This window comes from Aegilops tauschii, chromosome 2, assembly GCF_002575655.3.
Source record: "Aegilops tauschii subsp. strangulata cultivar AL8/78 chromosome 2, Aet v6.0, whole genome shotgun sequence".
Taxonomy (NCBI): domain Eukaryota; kingdom Viridiplantae; phylum Streptophyta; class Magnoliopsida; order Poales; family Poaceae; genus Aegilops; species Aegilops tauschii.
The window spans coordinates 396,409,948-396,431,090 of NC_053036.3; the positions used below are offsets into that span (position 1 = coordinate 396,409,948).

The window sequence follows — 21,143 nt, forward strand, 5'->3', positions numbered from 1 at the left end:
CTCCGTCGCCGAACCCCGACGCCGCCTAGTTCTGCCCCGCCGTCGCCGGCGCCCGCCTCCTCAACCCTCCTCCCTGCCGGACCGCCCGGAGCCCGGAGCCGCTCCCGACCCCATCGCCCCGACGCACGTCGCCGTCCTCGGCGCCCCTCACCGGAGCACCACCACCATCGCCCTGCTGCCTCGCCGTCCCGCTACCCCATCGATCGCCCCCGAGCCCACTGCCATGCCCCTACCGCTGCCCTGTGAGCCGCCACCTCCCTCCTCCTTCCTCTCCTCCTCTGTGCGCGAGAGTCGCCGTCACCACGCGCCCACGCCCCACCGCTGCGCTGCCGTTGCCGCTGCGCCGACCCCCTATTGCACCCGCACCCCCGCTCGCCGTGCCCTGCCGCCACGCTCCGCTCGCGCCGCTGCTTGCTGCCGGGAGCCGCCGAACCGCGCCTCCGCTCGCCGACCGAGCCGCGCGTCTACACCCCCTTCTCCGCCTGGCGCTGCTCACCGGAGCTCTCCGTCGCTCGTCGCCCGCGGCCTTCTCCTTGTGACCGAGGCCAACAGGCGCCGTGACCGTCGTCCCCGCCACCGGCTGCACCCCTTCTGGCCTCCCGCTCCCAGTGCTGGCGCCCGCTGCCGGCGTTACCCCACCGTTGGCCTGAGCAAGCGCCCAATCGGGCTGGCGCCCGCGCGCCCGATACCCGCACCCAGTGCCCCGCCCCACCCCGCTAGGCCTCTGTGCCACTGGACAACGGGCCCCACACCCAGAACGTTTAATAAAAAAAGATTTTAAAAAATAATTATAATAAAAAAATATTAAATAAATAAATTAATTAATTATGTTTAGTTAACCTAATTAACTAGTGTTAATTAAATAAATAGTAATTAGATTAGTTAAACCTTAATTAGATTAAACAGTCTATGACAGCTGGGACCCACACGTCAGTTTGACCCAGTCAACGTTCTGTTGACTGCTGACATCATGCTGACGACATGATGACGTCACCAAACACTATTCTGGTGATTTAAAATAATTACATAAATCCTAAAAATGATTTAAATCCTTTAAAATTAATATAAAATAAACCGTAGCTCGGATGGAAATACTTTGTACATGAAAGTTGCTTAGAACGACGAGAAGAATCCGGATACGCGATCCGTTTGTCAGCCACACATCCCTAGCATAGCAAACTCGCAACTTTCCCCTCCGGTTCATATGTGCGAAAACGCGAAACACCGGGAATACTTTCCCAGATGTTTCCCCCCTTCGCCGGTACCACCTACTACCGCGATTGGGCACCCCCTAACAACGCTCATTGCCATGCCATGCATCGTCATGCATTTGTTTGCATTATATTTATTGTTTCTTCCCCTCTTCTCTCGCTAGACTCCGAGACCGACGCCGCTGCTACCCAGTAGGACTACGGTGTTGACGACCCCTCCTTGTCGGCTGAGCTTCCAGGCAAGCCCCCCCTTGATCACCAGATATCGCCTATTCCTTCTCTCTACTGCTTGCATTAGAGTAGTGTAGCATGTTACTGCTTTCGGTTAATCCTATTCTGCTGCATAGCCTGTCATTGTTGCTACAGTTGTTATCCTTACCTGCAGTCCTAAATGCTTAGTATGGGATGCTAGTATCCATCAGTGGCCCTACATTCTTGTCCGTCTGCCATGCTATACTATCGGGCCGTGATCACTCGGGAGGTGATCACGTGTATAAACATATATACATTCATACTATACAGGTGGTGACTAAAGTTGGGCCGGCTCGTTGAGTACCCGCATGTGATTCCGATGTGGGGGCTGAAAGGACAGGTGGCTCCATCCCGGTAGTGGTGGGCTTGGGTTCCTGACGGCCCCCGACTGTTACTTTGAGGCGGAGCGACAGGGCAGGTTGAGACCACCTAGGAGAGAGGTGGGCCTGGCCCTGGTCGGCGTCTGTGGTTACTTCACAATAACACGCTTAACGAGATCTTGGTATTTGATCTGAGTTGGGTCGTTGACCTTATATGCACTAACCGCCACGTGGGACAAGATATGGTCAACCGGCGTCGTGGTATCAGCCGAAACTCTTTTTGACGTCAACGACTGAGCGGCGCGCGCCGCATTGGACCGTAAGCTCGCACTTGTATTAAGGGGGCTAGGTCTGCTTCCGGCCGCGTACGCAACGTGCAGGTGTGCAATGGGCGATGGGCCCAGACCCCTGCGCGCATAGGATTTAGACCGGCGTGCTGACCTCTCTGTTGAGCCTAGGTGGGGCTGCGACGTGTTGATCTCCCGAGGCCGGACATGACCCAGGAAAGTCTGCCCGGCCAGAGGGATCGAGCGTGTCGGGTAATGTGGTGCACCCCTGCAGGGAAGTTGATCTATTCGAATAGCCGTGTCCACGGTAACAGGCGATCTGGAGTTGTACCTTGACCTTATGACAACTAGAACCGGATATTTAATAAAACACACCCTTTCAAGTGCCAAATACAACCCGGTGATCACTCTCTCACAGGGCGACGAGGAGGGGATCACCGGGTAGGATTATGCTATGCGATGATACTTGGTGAATTTACCATCTATTCTCTTCTACATGCTGCAAGATGGAGGCTGCTAGAAGCATAGTCTTCGACAGGACTAGCTATCCCCCTCTTATTCTGGCATTCTGCAGTTCAGTCCACCGATATTGCCTCTTTACACATATACCCATGCATATGTAGTATAGATCCTTACTTGCGAGTACTTTGGATGAGTACTCACGGTTGCTTTCTCCCCCTTTCCCCCCTTTTCTTTCTTTCTGGTTGTCGCAACCAGATGTTGGAGCCCAGGAGCCAGACGCCACCGTCGACGACGACTCCTACTACACCGGAGGTGCCTACTACTACGTGCAGCCCGCTGACGACGATCAAGAGTAGTTAGGAGGATCCCAGGCAGGAGGCCTGCGCCTCTTTCGATCTGTATCCCAGTTTGTGCTAGCCTTCTTAAGGCAAACTTGTTTAACTTATGTCTGTACTCAGATATTGTTGCTTCCGCTGACTCGTCTATGATCGAGCACTTGTATTCGAGCCCTCGAGGCCCCTGGCTTGTATTATGATTCTTGTATGACTTATTTATGTTTTAGAGTTATGTTGTGATATCTTTTTGGGAGTCCCTGATCTTAATCACGATTAGTGTACGATTGAATTAGGGGCGTCACAACTATTATATATGGGTTGACGCGTATACACCAGGCTTTTCGTCTGTTCCCTTTCTAGCGAGGCTGCATGGCGATAAGCATCGACGTCTCCACGCTGCTCGACGGGAACGACTCCGGCGAGAACAAGCCACCCAACCCATCCGATATGTCCGGCAGCTTCGTCTTCCTCCCCAGCCGGGCGGTGGCGAACATGATGCGGCGATGGAACTACCGGGAGGGCTCAGGTCTCGGCGCGCAGGGGCAAGGGATCGTCGCGCCTATACAAGCCGTCGTGCGGGTGCGGCGGCGTCCAAATTCCGGCCTCGGCTACCGTGAGAAACCATACGACAATGGCCTCCACGTGCCGCCGGAGCCGCCCGTGGAGGAGTGCCGTGAGTGGGAGGATATTGCATGGGCTATGCGGCTTGAAACGGAGTGCTGCGAGACGATCCTCGCCCTCCTGAATGGCATGAGGCTTCAAGGGGACAACAGCGTGGAGACGGCGGATGCGCTGAAGGCCATGGCCCAGTCCAAGAATGGGCTCCATAGGAAGCGCGTGCTGGGGACGTGGAAAGCCAGGCTGCCTTCTTCCACCGCGCGCTACATAATCGAGCAGGTGATCACGCCGAGGATGGCCGTCGACGTGCGAGAGTGGAAGCCGTCATGGGATCCGGATTGTCACGACTGGCTACGCCCGCTAATTCCCCTCATCGGCCACTTACCCGAGAGCCTCTACGGCACCGTGGAGAGCAAGATCAGTAACGGCGACTACGAAGTCGTCTCGCCATGGAAGGAATACCTTAGCCCGGTGCAATGGGACACCTTCAGCAAACATCACATCCTTCCAATGCTAACACAGTTAGTACGGGAGATGAGGATCACGCCGCCGAAGCAAACCGACCCTTCGTTCCGGACCGTGATGTTGTGGGCACCTCTCCTGCGCGCTCAAGACGTGGTATCCATCCTAGAATCCGAACAGTTCTTTGCCAAATGAGAAGACGCGCTGGGACACTGGCTGCAAGCCGTGAAGCCCTCGTTGGGGGAGGCCACCGCATGGTGCACCGGTTGGAAGAAGCTCTTCACGCCGGAGCTGCTCGCCGACGAAAGTGTGCTCGCGCATCTTGATGCTGGCCTTGATATGGTCGATCCTGCGATGCAAGAGCTCGATAGTCTTTTTAGCAACTTGTAGTCTGCATCTACTGCAATTTGTCTTGTATGGCAATTTCTGTTGTAAAGATGTAGCCACTCGTTATCTTCCAAAAATAATATTATGGAACATATCTATAATCTCAAGTACCTATTTGATGTTAAGAAATGTTCCATTTCTTGAAGCCACAAGGCATATATAGTGAGTCCCAAGGAATTAATTGGAATAACTTTTTGTTTAATTTGCAAGAGACATAATCACAAGGAGATATGTACCGTGGTGTATTGTAGTGTGTAGGAGTGATAATGATAGAAACATGTTATCATCCTGCAGAAAATACTCTATTTATCTCAAAATAAGTATCGCTGATTTAGTATAAAATTGTACACTGGCATGTGTGGAAAAATATAACGAGAAAAGGTATCATCCAGACAACTGCTTCCATAATGCGGTCGTTTACTAACAGACATAAGACATTAAGATAAGAAATAGACAGTGAGTATCAGCTGATATAATATTTGTGACATAGTCGAGCTGCATTTGCAGCACATCAATCAGATCAAGGAAAATAGGTCATCATAAAGATATGCAACTCATGTCGCAAGCACATCAATAAGAGGTGTACCTCGTCTGACACAAACATTGGTACGCCTGCAAGTTTTAGCTGTAAACATCCTTTTTCTGCTCTCCCATGGTCCTTTTGAGCTGATGGTCGCGTGTTGATGAACGCGTGCAGGAAGATGGCATTGTCTGTTGTCGTGATGCGTCGACGTCAGTTGGGCCTGACAAGGCATATGCGTTGATCTCTCCTGAAGATGTCAGCGGAAGAAGGCGGCGGCGGAGTCATCAGTGTGTGCATGGCAACATGGGGTGGCCACTGGATTAGATGGTGTGCTGGATGCGCCAGGGCACTCCACGAGACTTGTAGGTGTAGCGATTGATGTCGCCAGAAAGATGGCTTTGGGTTGATCCATATATCTACTTTGTCGAACTCTGTTGAATAATTAATAAAAATGGTTATGTGCATTACTCGATGCAGAGGCCGGAGATAATCCTATTTTCAAAAAAAGTTATCGATAAATCAAAAAGAAGCAAGTCTAATTTAAGCCATCTTAATCTCCGCAAAAAAATATTGACTTGTTTTAGAAAAGTTCAGCCTTGTTTCCATAGCTAAAGTAATGATTATCTGGAGTATAGCACATCGGTTATCTTTTCCGCAAGATAAAAAAAGATCAATTATCCTTGTCACAACTAAATCTCCCTTTATCAATTTTTTTAGCCCTGGCCGTAGAGCAATCGTTACAAAGAAACAAAAATAGAAAAAACTCCCTTTATCACTTTTGCTTGTAAAGTCCGCAAAAATGCTAAGATTATGTATGTTAGGCATCTCCAACACGGATTACCAAATGGACATTATCAAATGTTGCCGACAGGTCCGGACATTTGTGGACATCTCACGGGGCGGAGGCTATCCAACCGTGATCACCAAATGTCTGGCCCATTTCAAACGGATTGAACACAAAGACAGACGAGATTTAAGCTAAATGGATGAAATTGAAGCAAGTTCCGGATATCACATGCAAACGGATGATATATTTAACTAGTTGAACCTAAACCAAAACTAAAACTAGGCCATGTATCGGGCAGTGACTTCATAGGCATGGCCACTGAGGCCACGGGCACCTCCGCCGTCGTCCGATCCGCCTTCATTGTCGCGTTAGTGGTGGGAGGCACGCCAGGCGTTGCAGCATCCCTGCCCGGCCACCACGGTGCGCTCACAACGCAGATGCTGCCACATCCTCCGCCGCCTCAAGACGCTTGCCTTTGGCGGCCGGGCGAAGAGGGCACGCTCGGACTCTGCCAGCCCCACTTGGAGGAGCTGCGTGATGAGCCGGCGCCAACGGAGGGGCATCCGACTCGACGATGGTCTTGGACCGGTCGATGGAGCAAGCCTCCACGAGTCCGCGAGCACCCAGGTCGGCGCCACCTATGTCTTCGTGAATGTCGCCATGCATGTGTTGCGCTGCGCCTCCGCCTAGGCTTTGCACTTGCACAATGTGGCGTCGGGACCTTGTAGTAATGTAGACACGGGGCAGCTTGAACGATGGCGGGGAGGACGGGTGCTCCTTGTCAACAGGGAGGACCGCGTGCCGCCACTAGCTACCAGGCTGGTGACACGGGATATGTACGTCGTGGTTGCGCGACGGGGACGGCAACTCCTTCACGCGGAGGTGCTAGTCTGAGCGACTGCCGCCGAGCAGCTACCATGAACGCACATCGAAGTTAAGAGTGGCAGACAATGCGCGCCAAGATTCATGCCCAAAATGCAACTGTTCCGTAGTTTGCTGGAAATCACCTAAAAATGACGTCAGCTGAATAGCATTTCCCTTTGTTTCTCGGTTACGCCTAACAGAAGAAGAATGGTAGGCTAAAAACTGACGTCAGCTGAATAGCATTTCCCTTTGTTTTTCAGTTATGCCTAATAGAAAAAAAGTGGCAGGCCTTGTTATTTCAAAACAGAAGGGAATCAACTAGAGTAACAAATATGAGATGCAACATGCTCATTTATTCTCACTTAAAAAATAACCAGCTAATCCCCCGACCACAAAAGATCCGAAAGCAGAGTCAAAGCAACTTCCACCCGTCATGGAACTCGGGCTACATTCGACCTAAACAAGTTGAAAAACATAGCCAACATTTTCATGCATTGTCATGATAACACAATGTATCAAAATTGAGGTGATATGAACTACATCGGCACCTTCACATCCTACAGGCTACAGCAAACCATACAGTGCCAAAGCACCAACTACACAATTCTACAGAGCGATGACGTAAATATATATCTCAAACTTTGCTACTTCACTACTCTGACTTTAGGCATGGTCGCAACCAAACCGAAACGCTGGATCATATGATGTACATTGGCAACTCAAAAACCTTGACGGCAAGGGTACATCTATGCGCATAATGACCGAACACATGAAGTTCCTCTGTTCCCGGTTAACAGATGCTACTGCAGCCGCTTAGGCTGGAGATGACAGGCCAAGGCAAATCAAAAACTGCAATTCCGTGGTGCACATCCACTAGCCATTAATTTGGGGGAAGATTTGTGATATCTTCATAAAAACATCCATGACCTAGCATCAGAGACATCCAAGTGAAAGAGAAGCAAGGTGAGTTTGATCATAAAGTTACCATGTGAGCCGACGACCCAACTTAACTAAATTAAAAAATACCTCTTGGTCATTTTGGTATTTTACAATATTCAGAGGGTTCTGCGAGCACTGCATCAAAAAGATGCCATGTCAGAATAAGCAAATGACTAGGGATAAGTGGATATATCCATTCCAAATGCTTGCAATTTGAAAATACCATTGACTTTGAGAATGGCAAGTGGGTCCAGGTCCCACATGTCATTAAAACATCCAGTGGCATTTTTTCAGCAACACAAACTTTGTAGTGGCATAAATCTAAATTTCCAAATAACTATGCAGTCCAACAAAGTTTGTACAGAACTTACATCCATGATGGCCGTTTGAATTTTTGGATTCTGGAATGCAACAGCAACTTCTGGGTTCGCCATTATTTTCGCTACAACTTCCTCTGGAGTCATGCCAACTTGCGCTGTGCAAGGAATTAAAAAGCTTCAGAATTCACATGTAATCATTTCAACTCGAAATCAAATTTAAGAGTCTTATAGCAAAAGTAAAAGCTGATTCAGGGAAGAATGAAGTCGTAAACTCGTAATTCAAATCTCCTCAACAATTTCCATCACCTACCAAAGTAGTATAGTAATAACCCCAAAAATAGGAGCACGTGGCAAGCTATGATAGGCATTTATAGAACAAGAAAATAGTAAGGGTACAAAAAGAACTAAAAACATGGGCCCCGCAAAAAAAACATGGGAGCATGCATCGACGCTATGCTAGGCATTTAGTAAGAAAATGGTAATGCTATTAGACACTAAAGGTTCAATACTCCCTCTGTTCCCCAATCTAGTGCGCATAGTTTTTTCACGAAAATTCCACTTTGTAGTGACTACTCCCTCCTTCCATCTATATAGGGCCTAACGCATTTTTTGAGGCTAACTTTGACCAAATGTTACAGCAATAATATACGACATGCAACTTACACAACGCATACGGTCAAATTCGTATGTGAAAGGAGCTTCCGATAATATAATTTTCACATTATACATCTCATGTACTATTAATCTTGTCAATAGTCAAAGGCGGTCTTGAAAAACGCATTAGGCCCTATATAGGTGGAAGGAGAGAGTAGTGTGTGTCAGCACCCGCTGGCGATTCTAGTCCCACGCCGCACGGACGCACTAGGTTTCCTCTCCCTCCTCACTTTCCTTTGTTCACCCCTCCTCCTGCACGCGATGCGTCGCCTCCTGGAAGCTTGTGCCACCGTCTGAGAAGGCGACGGCCATGCAGGGCCGTCGGGATTGGACCAGCGGCGGTGGAAATTCAAGGAGATGGGAGGAAGAAGTTGACGGATGGCGCCATGGCGCCATGGGCGGGAAGAGGAGCCACATGACGGCGCCACAGGCAGGAAGAGGAGTCACCTAATGATGGTGCCACGGGCAGGAGGAGCCACCTGACAGTGGTGGCGCTAGGGACTGGCTGGATGCCCTCAACACACACGAGGTTGGCGTGGTCATGCCCTCTGCCAACGTTGACCTCAACGAAAGGTTGGCCGCTGCCTCCCAACCTCAAGCGTCCGCCTCGGGCACAACCACGTCACCTCGCCCACAACCGGCGTCTCAGCGTCCATGGCTGCTGCCAGCATGCCCATGTCTGTTGCCAGCATCACCACGTCCACACCCGGCGTCTCCGCATCCAGTTGAAAACAAGTCACGAGGACACGCCACCAGCAAGACCTAGCCACAACAGCACGCTGCCACTTTCTTCTCTACTATTACTGCTTGTGCACATGGGACTAGGACAAACCATTGGTATTCAGAATTTTCTTCACATAACTTTAGACGGGAAAAAGGTATTGAATGGTAGATAATGGGAAATCACCCGCAGAATTCATGATTTTGAATTTCCAAACAGCACCCAACTAAATGTGGAAGTGTTGAATCACTCACCAAACTGCTGCCTAACTTCAGGACTGCTAAGGTCAAAGTTCTTCAAGTGATCAACCATGCGGTTATCCCATTGATCAGGAGATGCGCCCATGTTGTTTCTGTTAATAGCCACAACAATGGTATAAGAAGGTTAGAGAAGATCTGCACACTATTACGTTCATAGATTGGTACAGTTCAACCCCACACTGCAAGAGGCATAATAGACTGTTACAGTAAGCAACATCATGGGTCAGCGGCATGAATTCTTAGCTAACATAAGTTACATAAACATACAAGCAGAAACAGATGCACAGATAAGCAGTGCTAAGAATAATTGTATTACAGCATATCCTCCAGTTGCTGGCGGTACATCGGATTCTGAAGCATCGCTGCAAAATAATTCTCACGTCACCATATAAAACAGAAAATAAACTCCAATTTATGTGATACTTAAGTGTTTTAACAAATTCACAGGAGCATACACTTGAATGAATCTGGGTTCCTCATCTCCTCAGGCAAGTAACTGCAACATGTGAAGAAATAAGCATCGTTAAAAATACTGAAGAGATATAAGTTACACTTTAATTTTATATTTTTATGACATACACACAAGAATAATTTCATACTACCTCCGTCCCAAAATAAGTGTCAACTTAAGTACAACTTTGTACTAAAGTTAGTATAAAGTTGAGACACTTATTTTGGGACGGAGAGAATATTACTGAAACTGGCACACACATATGTTGTCCACTATATGGGAGGCAATGCCAGTACGACCACCTCACTAAGCCTTGATCGCAACGCTGAAAAAACACTAATGCAAATTACATATTTATTTTAAGTTATCGATTTACATCCATGCGGAACTAATCTACACACAAGCAGTTGTCCACCTATAGATTGATGCCAACTAAACTAGTTAAATTCGGTAATGAATTCTTCATCTGCTAATAAAAATGTTTATTTTAGCATAATAATCCTTAATCATCCTTGTCATCCAGAAAATGAATACACGAAGAAGCCCTCTACAGACGGGAGTACCACTTGTGCCATATTGAACACAGATGTTGTGATTCGTTAAACCATATAGAACCAACTGGACTCATATATACTCCCTCCGTCCCAAAATAAGTGTCTCAAGCTTCGTACAACTTTATACTAGAGCTAGTACAAAGTTGAGACACTTATTTTGGGACGGAGGGAGTAGATCAGAAACCCATTTGGGCCACAAGCAGCCACACAAAACAGGAAAGGACCTAGCCACTTACATAGGTGTGCTGGGTCCCAGCTGGCGCCTAAGGTGCTACATGCAACATGATAGATTGGGTGTGCAGATAGCCAGCAGGACTTATTGAGCCTTACAACCAAATGGTGAATGCATCTACTAAGGAATGAAAATATTAAGGGAAAACATGGCACAGAGTGTTCTAAAGGCATTAGGTGCTACGCAGGTGGTGCCTAGAGCCTAGTCACAAGCTAGTCATAGGGAGTGGGGCCTAGTGCCTAGGTGGGCAACAGAGACACATTTTACAAGAGTGAGCACAAGATGTAAAGTTGAACTTGGTTGCAAACTTACGGGTAAACCATCTTCTGCACAGCTGGGTCTTCCATCATTTTCTCAATTGTATCAATAGATAGCATAGGTCCTGACTTACCTGTACAGCATAATCAGAATCAATTTAGTTCATTTGTACACACATGGAAACAACTGACAAAAAGAATATTACAACATCATTTTACGAAAATACAGATGAGCGAATAAAATACAAATCCTAAATTTGAGAAGTAGATAAATGTGCAATTACTAACTGGATTCAGTTGTCCAGGTAGAGGGATCTTCACTCGGCTTAAAAGCAGCACCATTTGTAGGAATCTTTAAGAACCATCCGACAAGTATTAATTACAACAAATTGTACAGGGAGCCTATTACCAAGCTTCTGAAGGAAACTTACTTGTTCAGTATCACCCTTCGTTTCACTTTCAGTGCTATCACTTTTTACACCTACCGTCTGCAATGAAGATTGAAGCTCCTTCTGTTTTTGCAACTCTTCGGGAGAAACATCAACGAAGGCTGCACGCATTTTGTTAACAAAAACACAATCAAATACAGATGCCAAATATCTGAAGAATATGATGCTAAGCACTATTAAGAAAAGAAGCAGCACAGTCAAGCCCATTCAGATCATGTTCACGCTCATTAGTGGTGCGTGTTTATTTCCTAATGTTGTGCTACAAGAGGAGCCCAGAAATAGGACCGCAGAAATATAAATTAAGTGCATCAAGAGGTATAAATTCAGCATGTTATAGACAATTTGGCACATAGAAGATCCCATTCGCCACTCAACTGTAGTTGGAGGGGAAAATTTCGGACATGAAAGGTCGTACCAAATTTCTTTGAAGGCTTCGATGTTTCTGCCACATCAGCTGCTTCCGAAGATCCAGTTGCTGCCACATCAGTAGCTGAAACATCAACAGTTGCACCTTTTGGGGTATTTTTCCTTGGTCCTGAGTATGGGTAACTACTTGGTGCCGTGGAACCTGCCTGTGGTGGCATGGAGAATGGGAATGGCGAGTTTGCACCAAATGTGTTTGGTGGTGCCTGGGTCATCATCGACTTGAATGCTTGTTCCATTGCATATTTCTGCGACAAATCAGTAACACATTAAAACGGGAATAGGCACTAGGCAGGCAAGTAAATGTTGGTCATATACAGCTAAATACAATTTTCTTTAAGTTGATCAACCAGGACTAGCCCTCGTGGCCTTTGTTTAAAGAAGAGGAAACTTGTGCAGCGGGTAGAGCCTCAAACGCGGGCGGCAAGGCTAGAGACACCTACTCAAGCTAGCAACATATGCTAACACGCAGCTATACGAGAAATACCGTAAAGGCAACAGCAAAGTGTATATGACCAAGGCGACAAACAGAATATTGAATTACTTAAAGCCATGCAGCAACATACTAAGCCATGCAGAAAGGGATTTATCATCATATCATTTAACGAAATTTGGTGCTCAATGTCAATGAAAATTAAATCTTAAAAAATTCTTTAACATGAAAAGAAAAATAACTGGCCATCAAAGTAAAGCACATTGACACCCTTATCGGGCAGAAACAAATCTCTGAAACAGCAAAGTGAACTGGTATAATACAAGGTTAAGCAGGTTCAAGCAGAAAACGGCTCAACAATTTTACCTCCCTGACTCATGCCCTATTATACAAAGGTACACAATGGGTCATTCTGAGGAACACTGTGCAAATGATTGAGGATACATACTCTTTCTGGAGTGCAGAAACAAAGAATAACTGTGAGCTCACCTTTACCATCGAAGAGACCTGATAAACCAACCACCAAGTATTAATTTACGAAGAGAAGATATGCACAAAAATAAACTAAAGCATAACAAGAAGCAGAATTTCGCACCATGGAAAATGCCGCAGATAATGCTACACCAACGCCAATCCAGAAAACAGGTGAACCACTGCATAGATTTTGGAACTCGCCATCATGGGAAGGTAAATTTGAGAACAGGAAATGCAGGAAAAACAAAGAGATGAACTCACATATATGATGAAGGAGGCGGCATGGGAGGCACGGTGCCAGTTCCCGTCGATGTATTCTCGGTGCTGGTTGAAGACGATATGCTTGCAAGTCCCTTTGTGTTAAATCCATCTGAAACCAATGTAGCAAACAGCATATAGTATGTAAAAATAAGAACAAGGAAGATGCTCACAAGAATATCAAAATGGGTGCAAACCAAAGCAAATTAACATACGATACTTATCAGGTAGTACTGAAACTGATGTAGCAAACAGCATACAGTATGAAAAAATAAGACCAAGTGATGCTCACAAGAATATCAAAATGGGTGCAAACCAAAGCAAATTAACATACGATACTTATCAGGTAGTACTATAAAAAAAATATGGATGGATGAGGTGCGCATTATCTACTTAACAAGTAGTATGTCAGAGACACGGATGGATAAGCTGACAATTCCCAATCTCAAGCTATCATGCGCCCTTGCTGCAAATACAAATAGGAGAACTTTGTTGCGGATGCACGATGCAACAAGGTCGACTTCTCAGCCGTGGATCTAGCTCACGAGAAGTACAGCTCGGAGTCAAGTGCCACAAGCAAACTTTGGCCGCTTGCTCCTTCCTAATCAAAGAGCGCATCGGGGGTCGCATCGCATCGCATCCAAACACAGCACAATTCACACGGAGGCGACAGAACAAGGCGGTCCCTCACCGTTCCTAGATCCGCGGGACGCGGCGGAGACGACGAGCCTGGTCCGCCTGGCCCCCCTCCGCCCGGCGGCAGCGGAGAGCGGCGCCGCCGTGAGGGGCCGCGACGGGCGGCTGGCGGCGGAGAGGAGGGGCAGGCGGGGGGACGCGGAGCAGGAGGAGGCGAGGACGAGGCTCTCCATCCCGGGCTGGGGGAGGCGACCTTAGCTCCACTCCGGTCTCTGGGTCACGAGGCCTTGTTGCTCTCGCCTCTGGCTGGCTGGCGCTAGGGTTTTGGGTTTGCGTGCGGAGAGGCCGGACTGGATGGCGAAACCAAAGCCCCTCCCCACTCTCGCCTTTCGCTGTAGGGGTGGTTCGCGAACATGCAGGCTGTAGTAACGTAACAGGGCAGGGAGAGCAACATCTATCCACTCGTACAATACAAGCGGGGTTTCACTCTGCACTTTCGCTGGAAGAAAGACGAGATTACAACATTCTGCACCTTGGAATTCCCACGCTTGGAACTTTGATCGTATGCATTCAAAAGAGAAGTTGGACCTTTGATCTAATTCTCACAAGCACCTTGCAAAAATGATATTGATACACCAAAAGTTCATTTTTCGCGCACCGGGTTAGCAGAGTTTGCTGACATAGACGAGTGACGAGATCTGGACATGGAATAGGGATCATGAAAACTTGGAAAATCAAAAATCTGCATACATCTTTTTTATTTGAGAGAGGCATACACCATCTCAATATCCCTGATTCAACACCGACCAGTAAATAACTACCAGCTTGAGTCATTACATAGTTACAGATTACAGTGGAACACACAAAAGGGCACAGATTGCCATCAGCCTGCCTGAACCAAGGTATTTCTCCTTTTTTGGCAGGACAAAAATTCAGTAAATATAATGGGCTACATTAGCCTCTCCTCTCGTGATTATGCATAGCAGAATGGCCATTCTGATGTCTAAGTATGCTTGCTTGTCATATGCGGATATACAGATATTTTCACCATAGAAGCGGAACCATCATACAGGAACCTAGGGAATATATTTATGCAAGAGAGGTGCGTGCATCATCCACTGAAAATGATGCAAGTTGAAAACAAATGTCAAATATTACACAGCCCTAAGCTTTTGCTTGTTGAGATTATAATATACGCATCTTCATATTTGCTGCTCCTTCGCTCTCTTACGAGCCAGTGCTCGTTCTCTAGCAGCGGCAAGTGCATCGTTACTCCTCTTGTAGTGCTCGTCGGTGATTGGTGCTGGTTGAGTATTCTGGAGAGCCTGTGAAGCAGATGTGGAAATATCTGCCTCTTTCTCAGTAGATCTAACAGCTGTTGAATCTTTTGATCCAGTAGTTGCAGGTTCTGCCACGCTGCTACTTCCATGAGCCTTCTCTGATCCTACACTGGATTCCCTCCTGCGCTTAGGAGAACGACTGGATCCTTCGGCATCAGACTTGCTACCTTGAATATCTTCTACTTTATTTTCCAACTTTTCAGGTTCTGTAGTTTCTGTACCCTCATGTGTACGTGCACCGAAAGCAACATTCTTAGCAAGCCCAAAGTAAAAATCACTCAAGTCTTTCTTTTTAGTTACCTACATAAAAACAGATAAAATAAATCAAATCAGGTAGCCAAAAGACAAGATAACTGTGAAACATTAGATATAATATGTTTCCTTTGCAAGGAAGATAAACTTATGTACAAACCAGCTTCTGTTGCATTATTAATCTTGTGAACAAAGTTAATACAGATTACTCGGAGGATGTTTGTGTAAGCACAAGCCAGCGTGTCACACTTTTGCATGATCGGGAAAAGGTAGAAAGTGAGGACAATCCTTAAGAATGAGGGGGGAATAAAATACTACCTCTGACCCATAATATAAGACATTTTTAGAAGCTAACATAGTTTGCAAAAACGTCTTATATTGTGGGAGATGGAGGGGGTAGAACGTAAGGGGAAATGAAATTATAAAGTGGTACAGCGCAGAATTCAAAGGTACCATTGTACCAACGCCCTTCGTTCTCCAACTCTTCTGGCTATACAAATGGCACAGCCACACAGCACACTTGCTTGATCAGACAAAACGGCACATTCAGACTAAGAGTTTAATCATCATCACACACGATTATCCGACTCTTTCAAATTTCCATGCATACTTTGAATATACAGACCAACACTAGTAGCTACATGGTCATACTTCTGACAGAACTAAGAATGGTATGCCGTACCATATCATTATCATATACGAGCAAAGTAGCACAAAATGTGCAACTTAAAAAAGCATATAAACTAAGCATGAAGATAAGTGGCATATGTATAAGAAATTAAGAACAATGTATATAATGATAAACAAGTGAGCAAAACTTACATCATCCCTTTCTTCTTGAAGCTGCCGTCGTCTTTCTTCCTCTAGCCATTTTTTCTCCTCTTCAAGTTTCTTCCTGTAGGCAGATGTTACAAACTTGTCCTTGTCAGCAAACAGGTGATCTTCCTTGCTCCTCTCTTTATGAAGCTTCCTCTCATACACTATGTCCTGTTCTCGTTTACGTTGTTCTGCTTTCTCCTTAAGTGCTTCAATGTACTTTGACTGCAAAAACAAAAGCATGGAACCAGGAACCTAAACAGTTAGATGCCCCAGTAAGAGATCCAAATATATGTGTCCATTTTAGCTTGCGTTATGTGATTCAGATTAGTAGTGAGATTTGTTGCATTTCACATTCTACATTCTGTGCTTGTCTCTGCATAGATGTCTATTACACATTTAACAAAACCAACAACCTCACTACACCAACGAAGAACCATAAACATACCCGAGGCCATTATACAAACCAACCATGAAGGACAATTTCAGTTAGTCCTAAGCTACATGTTTGGCCTTCAATTATGTCTCAAAAATTATAAGGCAGATGATCTCTACCTTTTACGTTAAAAAAATGTCATGTTCCAAACATTTATCTGGCAAAACTAGCAGGAACCAATCACCAAGATAGACGCCATTTCTCAAATAACTATCTCAGGCTGATGTTTCTTTCCAGCAAACAGACAAACAATTATCTGGAAATTGCTCCTTACAAAATTAAAACTTGAGTGCCCCGGATCAAACTGTTATGGCCGGTTTAGCTAGGCCCACCGGGCAATCTAAGCCCACAAGTTATCTTAGGTTAATTCTTATGCAAGTTATCTTAGGTTAATTCTTATGCAAGTTATCTAGGTTATAAATATAGGCTGTAAGACTCTTTTTGGAATTAAGCAATAAGAATATTATTATCCCTATTGCCTGGCTCCCAGAGGAGCCGGAACCCTAGCCGCCGCCGCCATCCTCCTCCTACGCGACGGCGCCCAGCCGCCGGCGCGCCCGCTCATCGCCGCGCCCTCCTCCATCCTTCCCCTACAACCTACGGAGCAGGTCCTGTAGGATCCCTGGTTCTACCAATTTGGTATCCAGAGACTCGGGTTCGATCATGTCGTCATCAACACCCACACCGCCGTTGCCCATCATCACCACCGCCCCGATGACCACTGCCGGGTCCCCAACGCCGCCGGCCCCCGTCACTTCCGCGCCGCCGACAACCTCCGTCTTCACGCCGGAGGAGATGACCAGCACCCTGCGGGACCTCGTGATGGCCGTCCAGGGCATCTCCCTGTACTTGGCCGGCCCGCACACCACCCCGCCGGCTGCGCCCCCCGCCTACAGCCACCCGGCGACGCACTGGCCGATCCAGAACGCATCGGGCCCGAGCGGGACGCCCCTGCTGCCGTTCCAGGCGGGCTACACCGGCGGGCCCCCGCCGCTGCTGCACCTGCCCTGGTACTCGGTACCCGCGGCGATCGCCGGGGCCCATCCGTCGCTCCAGCCGCCGCCCGCCCCAGCGCCGTCCTGGCCGCAGTGGCCCGCGCCAGTTCTCGCGGCGCCACCCGCGCCTCCCGCGCCCGCCCCAGCGCCGCAGTGGCTGCACTGGCCCGCGCCGGCCCCAGCCGCGCCAACCGTGCCGCCCGCGCCGGTCCAGCTCCCACCGCCGCCGCCCAGCTCCGGACCGGGCCAGTCCACACCGGGAGGACTTCCGATCCAGCAGGTCCGGTTTCCGCCGTCACCGTCCCCGATCCCGGCCTGGCTAACCGGGACGTCGCCACCGCCAGTTTACACAAGAGGCCCGGGACCCACCGGTACCCACGCTGCAGTCTGGGGCCTCGTCCGGCTCCGCGGGGGCCTACGACGGCCTCCCCACCGTTGACCGGACGCCGTCATCATCACTGCTCCGCACCGCCGAGCCGGTCGGCCATGGCGCGCCGACCCAGACGCCGCCACGGTTCGCCAAGATCGATTTCGCCACTTATGACGGCACGGAGGACCCGCTTAACTGGCTCAACCAGTGTGAGCAGTTTTTCCGTGGCCAGCGCACGCTCGCGTCGGAGCGCACTTGGCTGGCATCCTACCACCTCCGCGGTGCAGCCCAGACCTGGTACTACGCCCTCGAGCAGGACGAGGGCAGCATGCCCCCTTGGGAGCGCTTCCGCGAGCTCTGCCTCCTTCGCTTTGGGCCTCCGGTTCGCGGGAGCTGCCTGGCGGAGCTCGGCCGCCTTCCCTTCACCTCCACGGTGCAGGACTTCGCCGACCGTTTCCAGGCCGTGGCATGCCATGCGTCGGGAGTGACGGCGCAGCAGCGGGCCGACCTCTTTGTCGGTGGACTTCCGGATCACATCCGCATGGACGTGGAGCTTCGGGGACCCCAGGATCTCCAGTCGGCCATGTACTACGCCCATGCGTTCGAGCGCCGCGCGGTGGCCATCCAGCAGGAATCACCGTCCCGGACCGCTGGGTCGCTACCCGGGCCGGATTCCGCGCAGGGTCGGCCTGCGCAGGCTTCTGCGGCACCCCTCGCCGCGACCGCGGCGCGCCCGTTCCGCCGGCTCACCTCAGCCGAGCTACTCGAGCGTCGCCGCCAAGGGTTGTGCTTCAACTGCGACGAGCCCTACACGCCCGGCCATGCCTGCCCGCAACTCTTCTACCTGGAGATTGCAGACTACATTCCGGAGGACGCCGTCGCCGCCGACCTGGCCGCCCCAGCTGTCGAGAAGGTGTTTGACGCTGGTTGATCGCCTCGAGGAGTTTCGCAAGCGCTTCCCCACCTTACAGCTCGAGGACGAGCTGTTTGTGCAGGCGGGGAGAAGTGTTATGGCCGGTTTAGCTAGGCCCACCGGGCAATCTTAGCCCACAAGTTATCTTAGGTTAATTCTTATGCAAGTTATCTTAGGTTAATTCTTATGCAAGTTATCTAGGTTATAAATATAGGCTGTAAGACTCTTTTTGGAATTAAGCAATAAGAATATTATTATCCCTATTGCCCGGCTCCCAGAGGAGCCGGAACCCTAGCCGCCTCTAACCCTAGCCGCCGCCATCCTCCTCCTACGCGACGGCGCCCAGCCGCCGGCGCGCCCGCTCATCGCCTCGCCCTCCTCCATCCTTCCCCTACAACCTACGGAGCAGGTCCGGTAGGATCCCTGGTTCTACCACAAACACTAAGAAACTGGACACGAACCAGCAACAACGTTACACCTCGCCGTGGTATATAATCTCCAGTGTATCCAATTAAGCGTAAATGAACCAGACGAGGCGCCCCTAAAAAATTGCATTGGTGCAGGACGGATAATTTACCTCGCGAACAACCTTGGCCTGCATCTTGGGCCGAGCGGCCTTCTCCTTCATATCATCGTACACCTCATCATAGGCAAACACCGAGGGATCCTCCTCCATCGCCTTCTTCTGCAGTTCCTCCACCTGCACGGTCACACCACAACGCAAAGAAGAAATCAACCATCTAATGGCCCGACAACAGAGAAAGGAGAATGCACAGCATGATTTCCAGTGGTGGAGCCAGGGTTGGAGCAGATACCGGGCTCAAAGTTTAAGCGCTTATAACTAACCCATAAAGTACCCCTTGTCATGTCATGAAAAACTATAGCTCAATTGCACAGCTACGGTAGAATTGAAATCGAAGTTTAAAGATCCAACAAAATAGATAAAACATGACCAAAAATACAAATAGTGATACAAGAATACAAAAGATGGTACTACCAAAACAATGAGTTCCTAAAGCCGACGCCATCGACAATATTATTCGGACTGAGTTGAGCATAAGCTTGATTGGTTGGTTACAGGCACCGGTGGATAAAATCTCTTCATCGTCTACTTATATAACTTGACATCGATACAAAATGCACCAATTAATTAATTGTTTTTTTAGGGAATTACTTAATTGTTTAATTCAAGACATAAAAAACAAAAAGTGATGCGTAGCAGCATAGCAAAATACAAATTTGCTTATGCCCTGCTCGGGCACTACCAACGCAAGCGGCAAATCCAGGAGCAGCACCTGTGCATCCGCGCGAGTCAGGGAGCAGCGAGCTCGACCAACAGACTCGGCTCGGTTCCTCTAGAATCAGGGACTGGCCGGAAGACGAGGGATCGGCGCGGCAGCCAACAGAGGCGGGGAGCAATGGCACAACACGGCAGGATAGCAGAGGGAGACAACCGCGAGGCGGTGCGGCAGAGAGAGAGAGAGGACGGAGCGAAAGCGCAGCGGCGGCGACCGGCGGGGGCTGCGTGGGGCAGTGAGGCGGGGCAGGGAGCAGTATAAGGGCTCGTGCAACCGAGGGCATGGGATCCGGATGGCTGCTTACCTTCTCGAGGGCGCGTTTCTTCGATGACTGTCGGAGGATGTCGGCCTCCACATCGTCATCGCTGTCGTCGGCGAAGGCCGCCAGGGGGCGCGCCGGAGGTGGCGGTCGAGACGACGAGGAGGCCGCCGGCTTTTTGCGGAGCTGCAGCCCGTACCTCTGCATCCCGGCGTCAGTGGCGAACTGTGGACACGACGCGGAGCAAACCCTAGCCTGCGAATTTCGGTTTCGCCCCAACTGTGGCAGCTCGGAAGGGGAGCCGCGGCGCGACAAGGACCAGGCGAAATAGAAAGTTTTACGCTTCCTTGGACAGATAGCGGTGACCCTGGGCATAGGACGCCTTCGAATTGGAGAGACGGGGTACATATTATTTTGACCTTTTCTAAAAGAGCTTGAGATTAAACTTCAACGGAAATCCCATAAGAGCATCTCTAGCAGATCCCGCAAAATGTCCGACCGCTATAATAACCACCGTTTTACGGGATCGGAGAGAAAAATCGCCCTGCATAGGTCTTGGAAAAAAATTAGGAGAGCGGTATATTTCAGCCCTCCTACCGCATATGCTCAGTCCTTCCCCGGATTTACCGATTCCCCCATCTCTCGCGCAAGTTAGCGGGAGGGACATTTCTGCTACTTGCTTCCCACCTTCCCTCCCCTCGCCGCCGCCGCCGATCTCCTCGACCCCGCGCCTTCTCGCATCATCACGCCCCGAATTGATGGCATGGAGAACCCACGGTAATCGCCCGTCGGTTTTCATGCCTCGCGTACCCTATCGTTGCTGCCTCGACCTTCTGTGCCTCCCACGGCCGGCTTCCTCATCGTCGTGCCAACTTCTCTCGCCGCCGGCATGAAG

At 49.2% G+C, this 21,143-nt stretch overlaps 3 protein-coding genes across 3 annotated transcripts; 1 reads left to right on the forward strand and 2 right to left on the reverse strand.

Moving 5' to 3' along the window:
* The first annotated feature begins 3,236 nt into the window (after nucleotides 1-3,236).
* Nucleotides 3,237-4,142, forward strand: LOC109751640 (septin and tuftelin-interacting protein 1 homolog 1-like). The gene has a single exon (XM_073509575.1). The coding sequence runs from the start codon at nucleotides 3,237-3,239 to the stop codon at nucleotides 4,140-4,142; it is 906 nt and encodes a 301-aa protein (XP_073365676.1).
* A 2,831-nt stretch (nucleotides 4,143-6,973) lies between these two features.
* LOC109751636 (protein TIC 40, chloroplastic) lies at nucleotides 6,974-14,046 on the reverse strand. Its single transcript, XM_020310516.4, has 14 exons — nucleotides 13,625-14,046; nucleotides 12,937-13,045; nucleotides 12,797-12,854; nucleotides 12,691-12,708; nucleotides 11,761-12,016; nucleotides 11,328-11,446; nucleotides 11,185-11,248; nucleotides 10,952-11,030; nucleotides 9,858-9,898; nucleotides 9,719-9,764; nucleotides 9,397-9,494; nucleotides 7,819-7,922; nucleotides 7,535-7,582; nucleotides 6,974-7,435 (listed from the first exon to the last, which is right to left on the reverse strand). The coding sequence occupies exons 1-14, from the start codon at nucleotides 13,800-13,802 to the stop codon at nucleotides 7,382-7,384; spliced, it is 1,272 nt and encodes a 423-aa protein (XP_020166105.1). The 5' UTR covers nucleotides 13,803-14,046; the 3' UTR covers nucleotides 6,974-7,381.
* A 249-nt stretch (nucleotides 14,047-14,295) lies between these two features.
* LOC109751638 (uncharacterized) lies at nucleotides 14,296-20,626 on the reverse strand. The gene is made up of 4 exons (XM_020310518.4): nucleotides 20,294-20,626; nucleotides 19,269-19,391; nucleotides 15,984-16,202; nucleotides 14,296-15,209 (listed from the first exon to the last, which is right to left on the reverse strand). Exons 1-4 carry the CDS (start codon nucleotides 20,621-20,623, stop codon nucleotides 14,772-14,774), a joined length of 1,110 nt encoding a protein of 369 aa, XP_020166107.2. The 5' UTR covers nucleotides 20,624-20,626; the 3' UTR covers nucleotides 14,296-14,771.
* Between the last annotated feature and the right edge of the window lie 517 nt (nucleotides 20,627-21,143).